General features: G+C 59.4%; 1 protein-coding gene and 1 pseudogene across 2 annotated transcripts; one reads left to right on the top strand and one right to left on the bottom strand.

Annotated features, from left to right (window-relative positions):
• Positions 1 to 3967: 3967 nt before the first annotated feature.
• On the top strand, positions 3968 to 7576 carry TMEM121 (transmembrane protein 121). Of its 2 annotated transcripts, none has more exons than XM_023205362.3 (2): positions 3968 to 4036; positions 6101 to 7576. In XM_023205362.3, the coding sequence occupies exon 2, from the start codon at positions 6214 to 6216 to the stop codon at positions 7168 to 7170; it is 957 nt and encodes a 318-aa protein (XP_023061130.1). In that variant the 5' UTR covers positions 3968 to 4036; positions 6101 to 6213; the 3' UTR covers positions 7171 to 7576. The 2 variants fall into 2 exon arrangements, with proteins under 2 accessions (XP_023061130.1, XP_023061131.1); XM_023205363.2 differs by lacking the exon at positions 3968 to 4036 and adding an exon at positions 4499 to 4845.
• Positions 7577 to 14515: 6939 nt separating this feature from the next.
• Positions 14516 to 16117, bottom strand: LOC111538169 (annotated as a pseudogene).
• Between the last annotated feature and the right edge of the window lie 972 nt (positions 16118 to 17089).

Below are 17089 nucleotides of genomic sequence, written 5' to 3'. Positions count from 1 at the left end.
AAAAAAAAAAAAAAAAAAAAAAAAAAAAGGGCAGGCACAGTGGCTCATGCCTGTAATCCTAGCACTTTGGGAGGCTGAGGTGGGCAGACTGCTTGAGTTCAGGTGTTCGAGACCAGCCTGGCAACATGGTGAAATCCCATCTCTACTAAAAATACAAAAAATTAACTGGGTGTGGTGGTGTGCGCCTGTATTACCAGCTACTTGGGAGACTGAGGCATGAGAATTGCTTGAACCTTGGAGGCAGACGTTGTAGTGAGCTGAGATCATGCCACAGCACTCCAGCCTGGGTGACACAGCATGACTCTGTCTCAAAAAAAAAAAAAAAAAAAGTTGAAAAGACAATTCAGAAAATGGGAGAAAGTATTTGCAAATTACATATCTGATAAGAGAATTGCATCCAGAATATGTAAGGAACTCTTAGAGTGGAACAGTAAAAGGATAAATAACCCAATAGAAAAACGTGCAAAGGATTTGAACAGACATTTCTCCAAAGGAGATATGTAAATGGCCAATAAACACATGATCCAATGCCTAGTGTCTTTAGCCATCAGGGAAATGCAAATTAGAGCCACAGTGAGGTAACATTTCACAACACTTCCGCTGCAATGGCTATGATTAAAAATGTTGATAATAACAAGTGTTGGCAAGGGTGTGAATAAATTGGAATCCTCACATATTGCTGTTGAAGATGCAAAATGATCTGAAAAACAGTTGGCACCTCCCCAAAATGTTAAACGTGGAGTTACCGTATGACCCGACCATTACACTCCTCGATGGATACCTAAGAGCAATAAACACAGGTCCACAGAAAATTTTGTACTCAAGTGTTCATAGCCATATCCATAATAGCCAAAAGATGAAAACAAAGCCAAAAGATGTCCATCAACTGATAAAGAGATAATAAAAGAATGGAATATTATTTGGCAACACAAAGGAAGGAAGTAGTGATGCATGCTATGACATGAATGCGCCTGAAACACATTTTGCTTAGCAAAATAAGCCAGTCACAAATGACTTTTGCTTTTCGAGACAGAGTCTCACTCTGTTGCCCACCTTGGCTTCCCAAAATGCTGGTATTAGAGGCATGAGCCACAGCACCTGGCGTGGTTTTTTTTTTTTTTTGAGACGGAGTCTCGCTCTGTTGCCCAGGCTGGAGTGCAGGGATGTGATCTCGGCTCACTGCATTCTCCACCTCCTGGGTTCATGCCATTCTCCTGCCTCAGCCTCCCGAGTAGGTGGGACTACAGGCACTGGCCACTATGCCCAGCAAATTTTTTATATTTTTATTAGAGACGGGGTTTCACCATATTAGCCTGGATGGTCTATGACCTCCTGACCTCGTGATCCGCCTGCCTCGGACTCCCGAAGTGCTGGGATTACAGGCGTGAGCTACCGTGCCTGGCCTTTTTTTAAAAGTAAAAATAACAGATATGGAATCTTTCTATGTTGCCTAGGCTGGTCTTGAACTCCTGGACTCTCAAATTGTTGAGATTACAGGGGTGAGCCACCATGCCTGGCCTGTTGTTTTTGTTGTTGCTTTTTTGTAGATTCCCTTTATGAGATTAGGCATGTTCAATTTCTAGTTTGCTGAGAGTGTTTATCAGGGATGAGTGTTGAATTCCATCAAATACTTTCTTTGAACTGATTGAGATGATCACATGGTTTTCTTCTTGAGACTAATATGGTGGATCACATCGATTTATTTTCACATGTTGAACCAGCCTTGCCTATCTGGGATAGCCTCCATTTGGTTGTGGTATTTGTGTGTGTGTGTGTGTGTGTGTGTTTTTTTTTGAGACGGAGTCTCGCTCTGTCCCTAGGCTGGAGTGCAGTGGCCGGATCTCAGCTCACTGCAAGCTCCGCCTCCCGGGTTTACGCCATTCTCCTGCCTCAGCCTCCCCGAGTAGCTGGGACTACAGGCGCCCGTCACCTCGCCCGGCTAGTTTATTTTGTATTTTTTAGTAGAGACGGGGTTTCACCGTGTTAGCCAGATGGTCTCGATCTCCTGACCTCGTGATCCGCCCGTCTCGGCCTCCCAAAGTGCTGGGATTACAGGCTTGAGCCACCGCGCCCGGCCTGTGTGTGTGTTTTTAAATGCTGCTTGATGCTATTTGCTGATAATTAGTTGAGGTTTTTGTGTCATCTTGGTGTTGGTGGCTGTTGATTGTCTTTCCTAGTGCAGATTGGATTTCCTGGTTCTTCACATGCAGAGTAATTTTAGATTGTCTCCTGCACATTTAGACATTATGTTATGAGACTGCTCTTATTTAAATCCCATTGAGAATGTTGGTATTTTGTTTTATCATGCAATCAACCTAGTTGGTTTCAGGCCACAAGTTCAAATAGGCTCCTATGGGTCCTGCCTTCCATGTTGGTTTTGTTTTCAAAGCCTTTGCAGTGGGACTCAGATCTGTCGTTCGTGTGCATGGCCCAGTGGCCAGTGTGGGACATGAACAGTGGACTGTCCTTTTGTTCAGTTCTCAGTCTTTGGGCTGTGAATGAGAGTCAGACTTGTACATCATGCACGGCTTGCACAACTTCTGGGGGTTGCTTTTTTTTTTTTTTTTTTTCTGAGATGGAGTCTCACTCTGTTTCCCAGGCTGGAGTGCAGTGGCAAGATCTCAGTTCGCTGTAACCTCCGTCTCCTGGACTCAAGCAATTCTCCTGCTTCAGCCTCCCGAGTAGCTGGGATTACAGGCGTGTGCCACCACGCCCGGCTAATTTTTATATTTTCAGTAGAGATGGGGGCTTCACCATGTTGGCCAGGCTGGTCTTGAACTCCTGACCTCAGGTAATCCACCCGCCTCAGCCTCCCAAAGTGCTGGAATTACAAGTGTGAGCCATCACGCCGGGCCCATGGGATTGCTTTCTACTGCTTCTCCCTGCCCAGCATCTCTCCTGCCCACCACAGGAACACATCTCCTGGGGCTGGAAAGGAAGGCTTTTCTGCCTCAGTGTTTTAGGTGCTTGTAAACCCCATGCCTTGGTCATGGCTTTGGTGGGATACCTAGGGGCTGGGGCATCAGAGAATGGAGAAGAGTAAAACAACCACCACTACCAAAAACACCCGTCCTCCCAAACCCTAACATCCCCCGGGACATTCTCCCGCACCCTGGGAGCATGAGGCGACCTTTTTCTTTCCTACCCCTTCTGCCAGGACTAGAGAACTTCTGGAGCTCTCCGTCCACTTCTGGCTTTCAGGCCATGTTGAGTCCAGGCCTGGGGATACGGGAAGAGAATCTGGAAGTTCACTACCAGTTGGGTGGTGCCTCAAATTTTGGCCTTTCCCCCAAATCTGGCGTCCCTTTACCTCTCTGACCCTCAGTCTCCTCCTATGTCAGAGGGAAGCGAGAGCAGTTCTGGAAAGGAGAGCAGGCAGGCAGAAAGGGCCCTCGGGTTCTCCTCTGGCTCACACGGGATGGACAGGATGTGGGTGGAGGGGCTCAGTGTCACCTCAGTGACAAAATGAAGCCCAGGTCCCCAAACCCTAGCTTGCCTCCTGAACTGGCTGGAGAAGAAAGTGGGGGCCGCTCATCATTCCTTTCCTCTGCCCTGAGAAGAAACCTGGGAAGGCTGAATTTCCGCGTGAGGGCCCCGCTGGCCAGGCCAGCCCTGCGCCTAAGTCCCTGCCAGCTCCCTGTCCGGCTGAGTGGGGTCGCTCTAGGGGGCGGCAGCGGAGTTTCAGGGCGCGGGGGGCACTGGGTGGAACCCGGCAACTCTGGGCGGTGGGAGAGGAGGGTGGAGACCGGACTCCGGGCCTGGGGGTGCACGAGGGCGCCCCGCTCCCCGGAGCCACCAGTCCTGCGCGCCGCCGCTCAGTGCTGTCGCCGTGACAACCGGCGCCGCGGAGGGGGCGGGGCGCCGGGACCCCTGCGCTCCCAGGCCCCCAGGTGGCGCGGGGCGGGGCCTCTGGGTCGGGGGCGGTGCCGCGCGGGCGGGGGAGGGGCGCGGCGGGAGGAGCCGGCGAGGCCCCGGCAGTGGTGGCAGAGGCTGGGCGGGCGGGCCCGGGAGCGGCGCAGCATCTGCGGGCGGCGGGGTAGGCGCGGGCGCGGGCGCGGGCGCGGGCGGGACTGGCTGGGCGCGCGGCTGCTTCCGCGGAGGGGGCAGCGGGCCTGGGCGACCCTGCACCTCCGGGCCGGGGGGACTGTGGGGTGGGGCGGGGGCCAATGCGGCAGGGGTGAGGCCTGGGGCCGGCGGGGTGAAGGGGACCCGGCCCTGCGTGGGGAAGCCTCGGGGGGACAAGCAGAGACGCAGCCTGCTGGGAGCGGCCCAAGCTCTGCACCGGCCCGTGGCAGGAGCGCAGCAGCCCCCTCCCGCCCCTCCTCCCGGGGGCTCCGAGGGCTGGTTTTGGGCGGGGATCCTTGCGGGGCGCGGGCAGTGAAGAGCCTGGAGGCCCCAGAGTCTGTGCCAGGTCTGAGCCGCGGGGCGTGGGGGGAGGGGGGGCCTCGGCCGGGGCCCAGGAGACCCAGGACAGGTGGGCCTGGGGCCAGGTCCCTAGGGAGGGGTGGCCGGGCCGGCCCGGGCCGGGCTCTGGCCTCCCGGGGCAGGGGCTGTGCTAGGGGCTGGAGTCCGTCCCTTCGCCAGCGCAGAGCCCCTCGGCCCTCGGCCCGCATCTGCCAAGTGGCTGAGGATCGAGCGACAGCGTAGTGGGGCGGAGGGGCTGGAGGCACGGCCGGAAAGGGTGAGCGGCGCCGCGGCTCCTCAGCTATTCGGCCCCGCCAGGCGCGGAGAGGGAGGAAATTCTCAGGCTGCGGCTGCAGCTAGGGGAGGCCCCGGTGGGCCCGGAGTGGTCCCAGAGAGGGCTTCCTGGGTCAGACGTGTCGATCCAGTGGAAGTAAAAAGCGGGTGAGTGTCCCGGTGGGACCCGGAGTGCGGGAACCTTGGAGGCAGGGGCATGTGCTGAGGACCCCCAAGGCACCCTCTGCGCGGCCTGTCAGTGCTCCGAGGGGTGGGGGTGTCCTGTGTGTGGCTGTGGGGATCCTGGGAGGCGGGTGCTGTGTGGGGGCAGGGGTGGGAGTGCAGAGTTCAATGCTTTCCCGGATCAGTGGGGGCTGCAGTGTCAGCAGGGCAGTCCGAGCGCCCGACTGTCACGGGAACATTAAATTTTATGCCTTTGTCTAGACAGGGCAGTAAACGGAGCCCCAGGCCTGGGGCTGTGGAGGGGGTGAGGGACTGGCTGGGAGTGAGCTTGCCAGTGACTTTGGGGTGGGTGCGGGCGTGCGGGCCTCCATCGTCACCCAGGTGTGCGCAGGCCCAGGTGTGGGGACTCCGACAGCACGGCAATGACGACCAGTGCCAGGTGTGTGACAGAGCTGCAGGGGCCTGTCGACGGGCCTTGGTGGAGGGGCTTCTCGAGATTCGAGGGCAGCCACAGGCAGCGCCCTGGCACACAGGAGCAGAGTAGGGTGGCTGTGCCGGGGCAGATGGTGGGGGACAACACCTCGCCAAGGCAATGCGGAGCCATGGGGAGCAGGACAGTCCAGTGGATGGTGGACAGGAGGGGAGACCGAGCCTGCCAGTGCAGGGAGGAGGGGCGTGGGGGCTGCCAGGCAGGGGCGGGGAGGCTCGGAGAGGCGTGTGGGACGGATGCATCGGGACCTGGGTGACTCTCGGTCCGGGATCAGGAAGCCTGGGAGGGCCGGGGCCTCCTTGGGCACTCCAAGAGCCAAGGGGCAGGCCCGCCTCCCTGCCCAGTGCGGCGTCAGGGAGAGGGTACGCCTGGAACTCCGCGGAAACGGCCTGGGGCCAGCAGCGCGGGCGTGGGGTCCGGGCCGCCGGAGCCAGGAGGGACGGCGGCGCGGGCCCAGCAGTGACAAACCCCCCCGGGCTCCGGGAACGCGCGCGGCGGGCAGAAAACGCGTCCGTTCCGTTTCCTTCCTGGCGGCGGGAACGAGGCCCGGGTGCTCTGCCGAGGCAGCAGCGCCCCCTGGAGGCCTCGCTGCGCTTCGCGGCCGCCGGTTCGCGCATGGGCGCAGGCGTATGCGATGCCTCGGGGCCCGGGCGCGGAGACCGCGCCGGGTGGGAAGCACGCGGGGCTGGGGGATGTTGGCGGAGACCGCCCCAGCCCGCACTCTGATCTTGTCTCCTCCGGTCTCCCCAGGTTCCGAGCTCGCCAGGCCGCGTCGCGCCATGCCCGCCGGCTGAGCGCTTCAGGGCCTTGTCCCGCCAGGCGTGGGGGCCGCGCGCGCCCAGGCCGGGGTCCGGCGGCCGACCATGGTGCTGCCGCCCCCGGACCGGCGCCACGTGTGCCTGACCACGCTGGTGATCATGGGCAGCATGGCGGTCATGGACGCGTACCTGGTGGAGCAGAACCAGGGCCCGCGCAAGATCGGCGTGTGCATCATCGTGCTGGTGGGCGACGTGTGCTTCCTGCTGGTGCTGCGCTACGTGGCCGTGTGGGTGGGCGCCGAGGTGCGCACGGCCAAGCGCGGCTACGCCATGATCCTGTGGTTCCTCTACATCTTCGTGCTGGAGATAAAGCTCTACTTCATCTTCCAGAACTACAAGGCGGCGCGGCGCGGCGCGGCTGACCCTGTGGCGCGCAAGGCGCTGACGCTGCTGCTGTCCGTGTGTGTGCCCGGCCTGTTCCTGCTGCTTGTGGCGCTGGACCGCATGGAGTACGTGCGCACCTTCCGCAAGCGCGAGGACCTGCGCGGCCGCCTGTTTTGGGTGGCGCTGGACCTGCTGGACCTGCTGGACATGCAGGCCAGCCTGTGGGAGCCGCCGCGCTCCGGGCTGCCGCTGTGGGCCGAGGGCCTCACCTTCTTCTACTGCTACATGCTGCTGCTGGTGCTGCCGTGCGTGGCGCTCAGCGAGGTCAGCATGCAGGGCGAGCACATCGCGCCGCAGAAGATGATGCTCTACCCGGTGCTCAGCCTCGCCACCGTCAACGTGGTGGCCGTGCTGGCGCGCGCTGCCAACATGGCGCTGTTCCGAGACAGCCGCGTCTCGGCCATCTTCGTCGGCAAAAACGTGGTGGCGCTCGCCACCAAGGCCTGCACCTTCCTGGAGTACCGCCGCCAGGTGCGCGACTTCCCGCCACCTGCGCTAGCGCTGGAGCTGCAGCCGCCACCCCCGCAGCGCAACTCGGTGCCGCCGCCGCCGCCGCTGCACGGCCCACCCGGGCGACCCCACGGTTCCTCGCCCACGCGTGACCCCCTGGACACGTGACAGGGCCCGCGCGGCCCCCGGGACGCCCCTCGGGCGCAGAGATACCGGGCTGGCTGGGGCGCGGTTTGCATGGGATGGGGTGGGGGGCGGGCTCCTCTAGGGGCAGGTGCCTCGAGTGCCCGTGCCTGGGGTCCCGCGGCCGCTTCTTCATCTCAGGAATTCCTCGGACCGCGGATCCTCAGCCCCAGCTCCACCAGCCCGCCCCAGGCGTGGGTCCGTTTGGGAGGCCTGGGCTGGAGCAGAGCAGAGGCGGTCCAGCCCCTGCCTGCTGGACCGCCCGGGTTGGAAGGGAGGGCAGTGTGGGCGGAGATCTGCTCCCTCGGTGGGGGCCTCTGGCTCAGATTTTGGGGCCAAGGAGGCCTCTGTCATTTTAAAGACTCGTGTTTACAGTTTTGTATCCAAGGCCGCACTGCTTTGCCTGTTCCTGTGTCCCTGTCTTTACCAGCCAGGCTGGGAGGCCGGGAGCCAGGAGGGGTGTGTGGACGGCGGGGGGAGATGGTGGTGTCCAAGTGCTGGATGCTGGTGGGGCTGGGCCACTCCACTTCCCCGGGGGATCTCAGGAGCTCCTGGGGGCCACTGCTGCTCTGTCCCAGGGACAGCTCCTCCACTCCAGCTTTGGTGTTCCCACTTCTCTTCCTGGGATACTTTGACCCCCATCTTCCCCCAGCCCCGTAGGTGTCCTGGCCCCGTAGGTGTCCATGCCTCAACCTCAGGCATGACAGTGTCCCCACATACCTGGTTCCCTCCTCCCCTCCTGTGGAACCCACCTTCCCCATGGGCTCCTCCAGCCTAGGATGGCCACAGCCAGATGGAATCAGGTGTCCCCAAGTTGATGTGGCAGCCCCAGGTCATAGCCCCAGGAGCAGCACAGAGCCTTGCCCCAACTTACCATCCTGGCCTTGCCCCAGCACAGGAGCTGGCAGCCCCAGCCCAGGCAGCACCCGCCCTGAAGCCCATCTGCAAGGGGTCTCTCACCTGCCTTCCACCTGGGCCCCTGCACCTGCGATGTGGCCCTCGGTATCCATCTGGCCCGGGAAGGTCCATAGCATCTGGGGAGGGGCCCTTTATGAGGCCCCTAAAAGGACTGTTGGAAGATGCCCGCTCCATGAGTGGGTGACAGTCACACACATCTCACCTGTCACAGTTCACTGCTTGGACCTCCACTTCCCGCATTTCCACAGCCCAAAGGCGCCAAGGTTTCACCATCCGGGGCTAAAACCATCGATGGGAGTGGAGCAGGCTGCACAATCAGGGTCCTCCCCAAGCGGGGTCCTCCCCAAGTGGGGTCCTCCCCAAGCGCCCTTCCGGACAACTGCAGCAGTTAAGGGCGTGGCTGGTGGCCGCCTCAGCTGCACCGCAACCCCACACAGTCCTCATCCCCCAGCTCCAGGCCACCTGGGGTCTGGCCTTGGAAAGTCACCTGCCTTCTAGGCAACTGGCCTTGGGACCACTGTTGTCAGGGTCACGGTCACGGGGATTACCTCCCTGCCCAGGTCAGACTGGCCGGCGCTCCGCCCACCTCTAAACCCAAGCCTTGGCCCCGCCTCCGACCATGTCCCCAGCATCCCCTTCCAGCGCCATGCGTGGGCACGGGTAACTGGCCTGGGTAGGAGGTCTGAGTCATCTTGCTCTGGGCTGTGCCGGGACCACTAACAATCGTGTTGGGAATTGGAAGCTCTGCGGGGCCGGGTGGGGGCTGGGGGGCCAGGGAGGGGTGGTGATGAGCAGCTGTGGAGAGGCCCCAGGCCTGGCATGGAGAGAGAAGAGGGGCCGCGGGACTTGTGGCGGGCCAGAGGAAGGACCTGGGCCTTCTCGTGAGGGTTGGTCTGGAGTGGGGGGGCAGTGGGTGAGGGGCGAGCTTCATTCTGGAGCTGGAGCCTGTTTCCACCCTGGGCTGAAGCCAGGGCTGGCCCCATCCTGCCTTAAGGGTCTCCTGGGTGAACACGAGCCCACAACCCTCTTGGCTCTGGCACCCGCAGCAAATCCCATGGGAACGGACGGGCAGCGTGGCTATAGGTGAATGGGGCTGAGGGGCTCTGGGCTCCTGACATCCTGTTCGAAACCTTCCTGTGGTCTCTTCCTTGCTGGCTGCAGTCAGGGAGGCGGTGGGCCCAGCCTGGCCTGTGAAAGCCCACATCCCCTAGTCAGAGGTGGGATGGCCGCTGCTGGTTTAGCTACTCCCCTAGTTTAGCTACTCTCAGGGCAGCAAAGGCTCTGGGGCTCCAAGACACCCCAGGCAACCTTGTCCTGCACACACCTCCCTCCTCCTGGCCTTTTCAGGAGTGGTCCCTGGTCTCCATGCTCCTTGGTACAGGCCATGCCCTCTACCTCTGCCACCACATCCCCGGCAGTGGAGGTCCAAGTCCCAGCTGTCCCCCCTCACCAATGGGGCCAGGGACCCTGGCTCTACCCGCTCCAACTTGGTTCAATGGCCCATCGCCCCTGCAACTGACTCTGAGGGCATTGGAGCGGACATCAAGCCCCACCCTGCCCAGTAGCACCTGGTTTCCACGACGAGGCTCAGCTGTGGCTCCGACTGCAGCAGGGCTGGGAAGCAGGGGGCTTTTGTCAGGCTCATGGCCTGAGGTTTTTGGCCTCTGGGATCTCCCCTGGAAACAGGATGGGGACCTGGTCGCACTCCAGCCTGCCCTTCCCGAGTTTTCTGAGGTGTCCTGCGATGGCCAGATTCAATGGAGACGCCAGCCGGCTCCCTTGTCCCCTCACTGATTCCTGGCCAGTACGTGAGTCCTGATGCGTGTCCACTACCCACTGGCCCCGTGCTGGGGCCCGGGGCCCAACCCACACAGAGACGCCAGGGGACAGCCACACTTTGGGGAGTTAGGGCCTGGGAGGAGCAGGGAGGCCTCCTCAGGTGGGCTTGGGAGCTGGCCCCGAGGGAGGCCTGCAGGTGCAACAGCCTGGAGGCAGAGAGCTGGGTGTGTCAGCACCTGAGAGGACCGTGGTGGGCAGCTCACCAGCAAAGGGAGCTGAAAGGGCCCCAGGGAGAAGTGGGCAGCTCAGAGGGAAGAGGTGGGGCTGGGATGCTGAGCAGAGCGTGGACGGAGATGCAGCTGGGTGCACCCGTGTGGTTCGGCTGGGAAGGGAGGTGTGCATGTGGGGGAGAGAAATTGGGCAGTGGAGGTCCTGTCCCAAGAGAGAGGCTGTCTGCAGGTGATCTGCTGCCTCTCGTGGCCTAGTCCGCCTCTACACCAGCAGATACCTCCCTGCCCTGCAACCCCTGCCTCCCAGTACGGCCAGATGCTGTCCCTCGTCCTCCCCACAGCCCTCTGAGGGCAAGAGAGTCGATCAAGGGGCAGAGAAGACAAACCCTGTCTCTGGATACACAGTGGCTTATGTCGCCGCCCCGGAGTGGGGTGTGCTGTTCTCCTAGCGTGAGCAGTTGTGGCAAGAGACACCCCACTTCCAGATGACAGGGCTCTGCCTTGTCTGAGATGCTCGCCAAAACCCCCGTGTGTGTCCCTCGCCCTGACACATTTGAGGCCCGGAGGCCTGGCCTGGCCATACAGTATGCATGCCCCACCATAGCTCCACCGCCACCAGGAATTCAGGTGCTGCTGAAGCTGCACCAAGAAAGCCCCAGCCCATCGGCTCCTCTAGATGAGTGAGTGAGTTCTTTTCTAATTGTGAAGTACATGACAGATTGTAGCTGTGAAGACATTGTCGGGTCACTCTGTGGAAGTCTGAGGTGACCCCTACCAGGGTCACCTGGCCATGGAGGACCCAGGCTCAGCCCATCTTTCTTTACCATCTGGGTGGGTTGGTGATGGAGCCACAACAGCAGCGAGCATCACATTGTCTCAAAATATCATCCGTGTCAGGGAAGGAGGGACGGCTCCTCCTTGGGTGCCTCCCTCTCCTTAGGAGGAAAGTGCTTCTCGGAAGTGTCCGCTCAGGTCCTGTGGTCCAGAGCTTGTTCCAGGACAATCTGTACACTTCCACTGGCAGGGACATGGGTGTCATGACTGGCCACCTGCCCACAGGTGAGCCTGTGGTATCATGGATGCCCCAGAAGACACCAGACTCCTGGGTCTGAGGCAAAGGGCTTTGTTTCTCAGCACGAGCTTCAGCTGTGGCTCCTCTTGCCACAATCCTGTAGGGGCGATGGGAGTGCCTGGTGATCCAGCACACGCAGCTGGCAGGAGCCCACCCTCCCTCTGCCATTGCCCAGGAGGCCCCAGCGTGACATCAAAAATACTCTGCAACTTGGCCCAGGCTCACATTCTGCAGAAGCTGTGAGCTTGCAAATTGCCTTTGATCATATAAGAGCCATCGTGGTGATCAAGTTCTTCCTACATAACGCCAGCACATATTTAACCCCTCACACAGAGCAACATCCAGCTTAACCTGCACGGCAGTAACCCAGCCTCCAGCTCTGTTTCACCCAGCACATGTCAACAATTCTCTTCCCAGGAGATTCCAGCAGCACAGTCTGGGAGCTCCTGAGTCCTTGGGAAGTTCTGCAGCCCGGCTTACCCAGGGCCGCCCTGGCCAAAGCCCCAGCCACTCTCCTTTACTGCAGAGAGTGGGACCGTGTCCCCCTTCATTTCCCTAGAAGGGTAGGGCTGGGAGCTGGGTCAGACCCGCCTCCATCTGCTTGTGGGAAGAGACGTCGGAGTCTAATCACAGACGCAACAAGATCAGTCATCCAAAAAGATAAAATGTGCTTGAACTTCTGACCCTTCGTCTTCCTTTCAGAGCACACTCACATTTTCTATAGGAAAACAGCCTATAATAATAAAAACCCAATTGAGCGAAATTGAACTCACTTATCTTAAGCAATAAAAAAGCAAACATTATTGGATTCATTTTATGCAGTAAAATGATGGAGATGCACTAAGTGGCAACCCCAGAGGGAAAAGCCATCAGAGTCACTGCCAGTGCAGAACGGTGGCGGAGGCGGCAAAGCCACATTCCCACCCTGGCTGAAACATGGGTGGCTTCATTTGTTGTAAAAACAAGGTAACTGCCATTTAACCAGAGACAGATGAAGGGAAAAGACACCCTCCAATCAGAGGATGTGAGGGAGACCCGCTGTCTTTGGGGCTGGGCCCGCAGGCAGGCCCCGGCAGTGTGACTAGGGCTGCACTGGGCGTGAGGACAAAGGGTGCAGAGAGTCAAGAGGTGGGTGAGGAGAGGGTAGAAAAGGCAGTGGGCAGGGTGGGGGAACACCAGAGGGAGGCAGAAGGGGGCAGGAGGAGGAAGGGGCCTGGGTGCCAGAGGGAGGTCAAGACAGAGGGGAAGGTGAGCAGGAGTGTTGCCAGACACATGGCAGCCCCTGGCCCGTGCCCATCCCCACCACCCTGCACTGACACGAGGCCCCAGATTTCCCTGGGACAGTACCGCCTCTCCTCACTCCATGGCTGATGTGGAGGGGACTCCGTCCTCTCGGGGCTGGGGCAGCTGCCAAGGAAGTGGCGTTAACATCACACTGTCCCCCGAGAGAAAGAACCCATGGTGGCCGCTGGGCTTTGAACGTTTGCGTCCCCTCCAAAACTTGTGTTGAAACATAATCCCCGATGCAACAGGCTGTCCATTTTGTGTGGCTATAATAATACCACAGGCTGGGGAATTAATTTACAAAGAAAAGACATTTATTTCTTACAGTTCTGGAGGCTGGGAAGTCCAAGATTGAGCTGCCAGCTCTGGCGAGGGTCTTCATGCTGTGCCAGCTCATGGCAGAAGGTGCAGGGGCAGGAGAGGGTGAGAGATGGAGAGGGCCCAGCTTGCTGTCGTAACCACCCACAGTGCAGATAGTAAACACACCGCGAGATAACGACGTTAACCCCTCCGTGAGGGTGGAGCCCACCTGGCCTCATCACCTCTTAGCAGCCCTATCTCTTCACCTCTTTTTATTTTTATTTTTTATTGAGACGGAGTCTCGCTCTGTTGCCCAGGCTGGAGTGCAGTGGCGTGATCTCGGCTCACTGCAAGCTCCGCCTCCCGGGTTCACGCCATTCTCCTGCCTCAGCCTCCCGAGTAGCTGGGACTACAGGCACCCGCCACCATGCCCGGCGATATATATATATATATTTCATATTTTTAGTAGAGATGGGGTTTCACCGTGTTAGCCAGAATGGTCTTGATTTCATGACCTCGTGATCCGCCCGCCTCAGCCTCCCAAAGTGCTGGGATTATAGGCCTGAGCCACCACGCCGGGCCTGAGATGGAGTCTTGCTCTGTCGCCAGGCTGGAGTGCAGTGGTGCGATCTTGTTTCACTGTAGTCTCCGCTTCTGGGGTTCAAGCAATTCTACTGCCTCAGCCTCCCAAGTAGCTGGGATTACAGGCGCCTGCCACCACCCGGCTAATTTTTTGTATTTTTAGTAGAGACAGGGTTTTGCCATGTTGACCAGGCTGGTCTCGAGCTCCTGACCTCAAGTGATCCGCCTGTCTTGGCCTCCCAAAGTGCTGGGATTACAGGCGTGAGCCACCGCACCCAGCCCCCCACCTCTTAATATTGCCACAGTGGCAATTAAATTTCCACATGAATGTTGGAGGGGACACTCAAGCCCTACCCCAGGCTAGGACGATGGTGGTGCTTGTCAACATACACATTCATTTCCCTCCCGGGTGAGTTTGGGCAGGTGGTCCAGGCTGCCAGGACACAGGTCCCTCCTACTCGTGGCCCCTGGGTCCTGCGTGTGATTCTTGCTCTCACAGGTCAGGCTGCGCCATCAGGTCTCAGCTGCAGCACAGCCAGGGTGGAGAAGTGACAGGGGATGCTTCTGGGGTCTCTTTGGGATGGGTCTCAGGAGCTGGCACAAGGCACCTGCCTACACGCTGCTGCCCAGAACTTAGACATGCCAGTGCCCTGAGCTGCCAGGGAGCCAGGAAGAGAGACCTGCCTTTGGGTGCCACATGCCCAGGCGAGGTTCTTGTACTGTGGAGAGGGGGAGCCATCCTGTGTTGCTGCACCTTGGTAACTTTACTGGATTTTTCAGTGTTTTCTTCCCAAGCATCGCCCGAACCTGCGTCCTGCCCAGCAGTGTGAGAGCCCCAGGGGCCACCTCCTCACTCACACCTGCCACTGGCAAATCCTCTGGACAAAGTGTAATGCTGAAACATTTTACAAAACAGAGTCACCCTTGATGGTCATAATGGCTGAGAAGGAAAACTCACGATGACGGAAGCCATCAACTGGTGAAATTTGATAGGATGAGCACCAGCCCATGGTTCAGGTCTTCGCAGTAACATTTATGTGGGGGAGAATTTTTTTTTCTTTGAGCTAAACGTGTGTTTAATGGTAAAACTTAGCACACCCCAGCACCAGCAATGGCGTGGAGTAGGGACAGGCAGCAGGGACAGGCAGGTGACTCCTGCGGAGCCTCACATGAAGAGGACGAGGAAGATGATCATCAAACAGAAGAGTCCCATGGCCTCAGACAGAGCAAAGCCCAGAATGGCATCGGAGGCGAGCTCTGCTTGAGAGACAGGTTCCTGGCATAGCCAGCGATCAAGCTTCCAAACACTGTTCCAATGCCAGCCCCTAAGCCAGCCACACCCACTGGGGCTGCTCCAACATCAATAATCTCTGAGGCTGTGTGAATGCATGTCCCTCGAGACAGCTCTGGTCCGGAACTCCCATCGGGCCACCTGGCGTGGGGAGCGGCTGTGGGAAAGCTGTTTAGATGAATTCTCTGGGCTGTTCAAGAAGGAGAAAGACACAGGCCTCATCAGACTCCTGGTACGACAGCGGACCAGAGCTGGAGAGATGAGTAATGCCCCGGGGGCTGCATTTTCTCAGTCTGCACTCCCACTGCCGTGCAGCCCCTGCTGGCCCATAGCACTCGCCCGGCTGAAGGTGACCTAAGGTGACCGACTCACTTTTACTCATTGCTTGTGAAACAAGCTGAATGTGGAGCTCACTGGAAACACGTGTAGCAAAGTGCATGCGCCTTGAGGAAACCTTTCTCCCGCCCTCATGAGTATCCGCCCCAGGGAGTGATTTCCCCGAGAGCTGGTCCGTGTCACGTTCCCTCAGTGAACACTTTCAAGGCTGCTGTGGGAAGTTGCACACAAACGGCTGGTGGTCCTGGAGGGGATGGTGAGGCGGGGTGGGCCTGTGCACCGGATGCCAGATCCACAACACCAGGAGGCAGTGCTCGCCGCAGGAGCCACACAGCAGGTGCGGGCTGGTCTCCCATCTGAAACCTGCACCCGTGGGGTGCACCTGAGTGGCCCCCGCCCCCCGGGGCGTCTCTGGAACGCCTCCTAGGAAGAGAGGCTCCACGCCTGGATGGAGACAGGTATCACACAGGTGCGTGCGGTGGAGTGTGATGCAGGGAGGTTGGTGCAGGCCCACACAGAGAGACCCCACTCAGGCAGGCCTTGGGTTAGGGTAGGCCTCACCACGTGATGTTACGAAGGGACTGGACCGTGGCCACGGCTGGCCTGTAGGTGGGGGGCAAACATATTCCTGGCGGGTAGGGCTGCCCTCGAAGCTCATCTGCCTGAGATCCCCATCTGGCCGGGGCAGGCGGGAGTCTCCCGGCCTTGGCGCCAGCGGAGCCTGCAGTATCACCAGATGGCCACAAGGGGGCTCCCGAGCCCGGCGCTCGGTCCCTGTGAGGAGGGAGGCGCCGGGACCCGGCTGTGGGACCGGAACTTACCAGTGGGGCCCCGGCCCCGACCCGGACCCCGACCCCGACCCCACAGGACCCTGCCCGGCCAAAGGCTAAACCTGCCCCAGCCCCAGGCTGGACTGATGTTCCTGACCAGAACCCGAGCCCGATTCTGCTCACTGAACACTCATCTGCTCCCTTGCCTCTGCCTGCCCCGGCAGCGAGGGCCTGGCCAGTGGGTTGGTGTCACCTCCATGTCACCCCTGCATCAGCTCTGTGTCACCTCCCACATCACCTGCATCATCTCGCATGTCACCTCCCGTGCCACCTTTGTGTCACCTCCTGGCTGACCATGGCCCAGCGGCATCTCCCCTGTTGCAGTGCCCGGAGAGGCTGCGGTTCCAGGGGTGGGCTAAGGAAGGCGGTGCCCCGGCATGGGCCCTGAGTGACTCCTGGAGCGGATCCCACCTCCCCACCAAAACCCAAGCAGGAGACCACCCTTTGCTGCTGAAGCCACTGAGCTCTTGGGGCCTTTGTTTTTGCAGCAGAGCCTGGTCCCCCTGACTGACACATCTCTCACAGTCCCAGGCCCTGAGCGCAGGTCCACACTGAACCTTGACGCTCATGGCAGACTGACCCTGGCTTGCCCTGGGTCACACTCAGGCCAAGGTCCCGACAGCCTGGCCCGGTGGAAGCTCCCCAGCTTATCTCACTCACGCTGTTGTCCAGGGCCCAGCCTCATGGTGATATCTGCCGCAAGAAGGCTGGGACTCTGTCCCACTTGTGTTCAGGAATGAGGGACCCTGACTTGGTCTCTGCTATCACCACATTACAAACATCACTGGGCATTACAAAAGATTTCCAAGGGCTGGGTGCTGTGGCTCACCCCTGCAATCCTAGCACTTTGGGAGGCTGAGGCTGGGGGAGGATTGCTTGAGCCCAGGAGTTTGAGACCAGCCTGGGCAACATAGTGAGACTTTGTCTCTACAAAAAATTAAAAAAATTAGCCAGGCATGGTGGCGCGTGCCTGTGGTCCCAGCTACTTGGGAGGCTGAGGCAGGAGGATCACCTGAGCCCAGGAGGTCAAGGCTGCAGCAAGTAGAGATGGTGCCACTGCACTCCAGCCTGGGCAACAGAGCAAGACCCTGTCTCAAAAAAACCCACAAAAAACCCAAAGAAAGAAAGAAAAAACCCAGATTTCAAAGAATTTAAACTTATTCATCCAACACAAAGCAGTTCTTCACAGGCACACTTTAAACTTCGAAATTCTTTGCTCTCCCCATGCTCGGCTGATTGGGTCTGGGGCAGGCGATGGTGCTCACTGGATCCAGTTTCTGAC

Source organism: Piliocolobus tephrosceles, chromosome 6 (assembly GCF_002776525.5).
Source record: "Piliocolobus tephrosceles isolate RC106 chromosome 6, ASM277652v3, whole genome shotgun sequence".
Classification (NCBI taxonomy): domain Eukaryota; kingdom Metazoa; phylum Chordata; class Mammalia; order Primates; family Cercopithecidae; genus Piliocolobus; species Piliocolobus tephrosceles.
This window is presented reverse-complemented; position numbering and strand designations above follow the sequence as displayed.

Coding starts and splice junctions, on each gene's coding strand:
- TMEM121 (XM_023205362.3), top strand. CDS start 6,214: ATGGTGCTGCCGCCCCCGGACCGGCGCCACGTGTGCCTGACCACGCTG.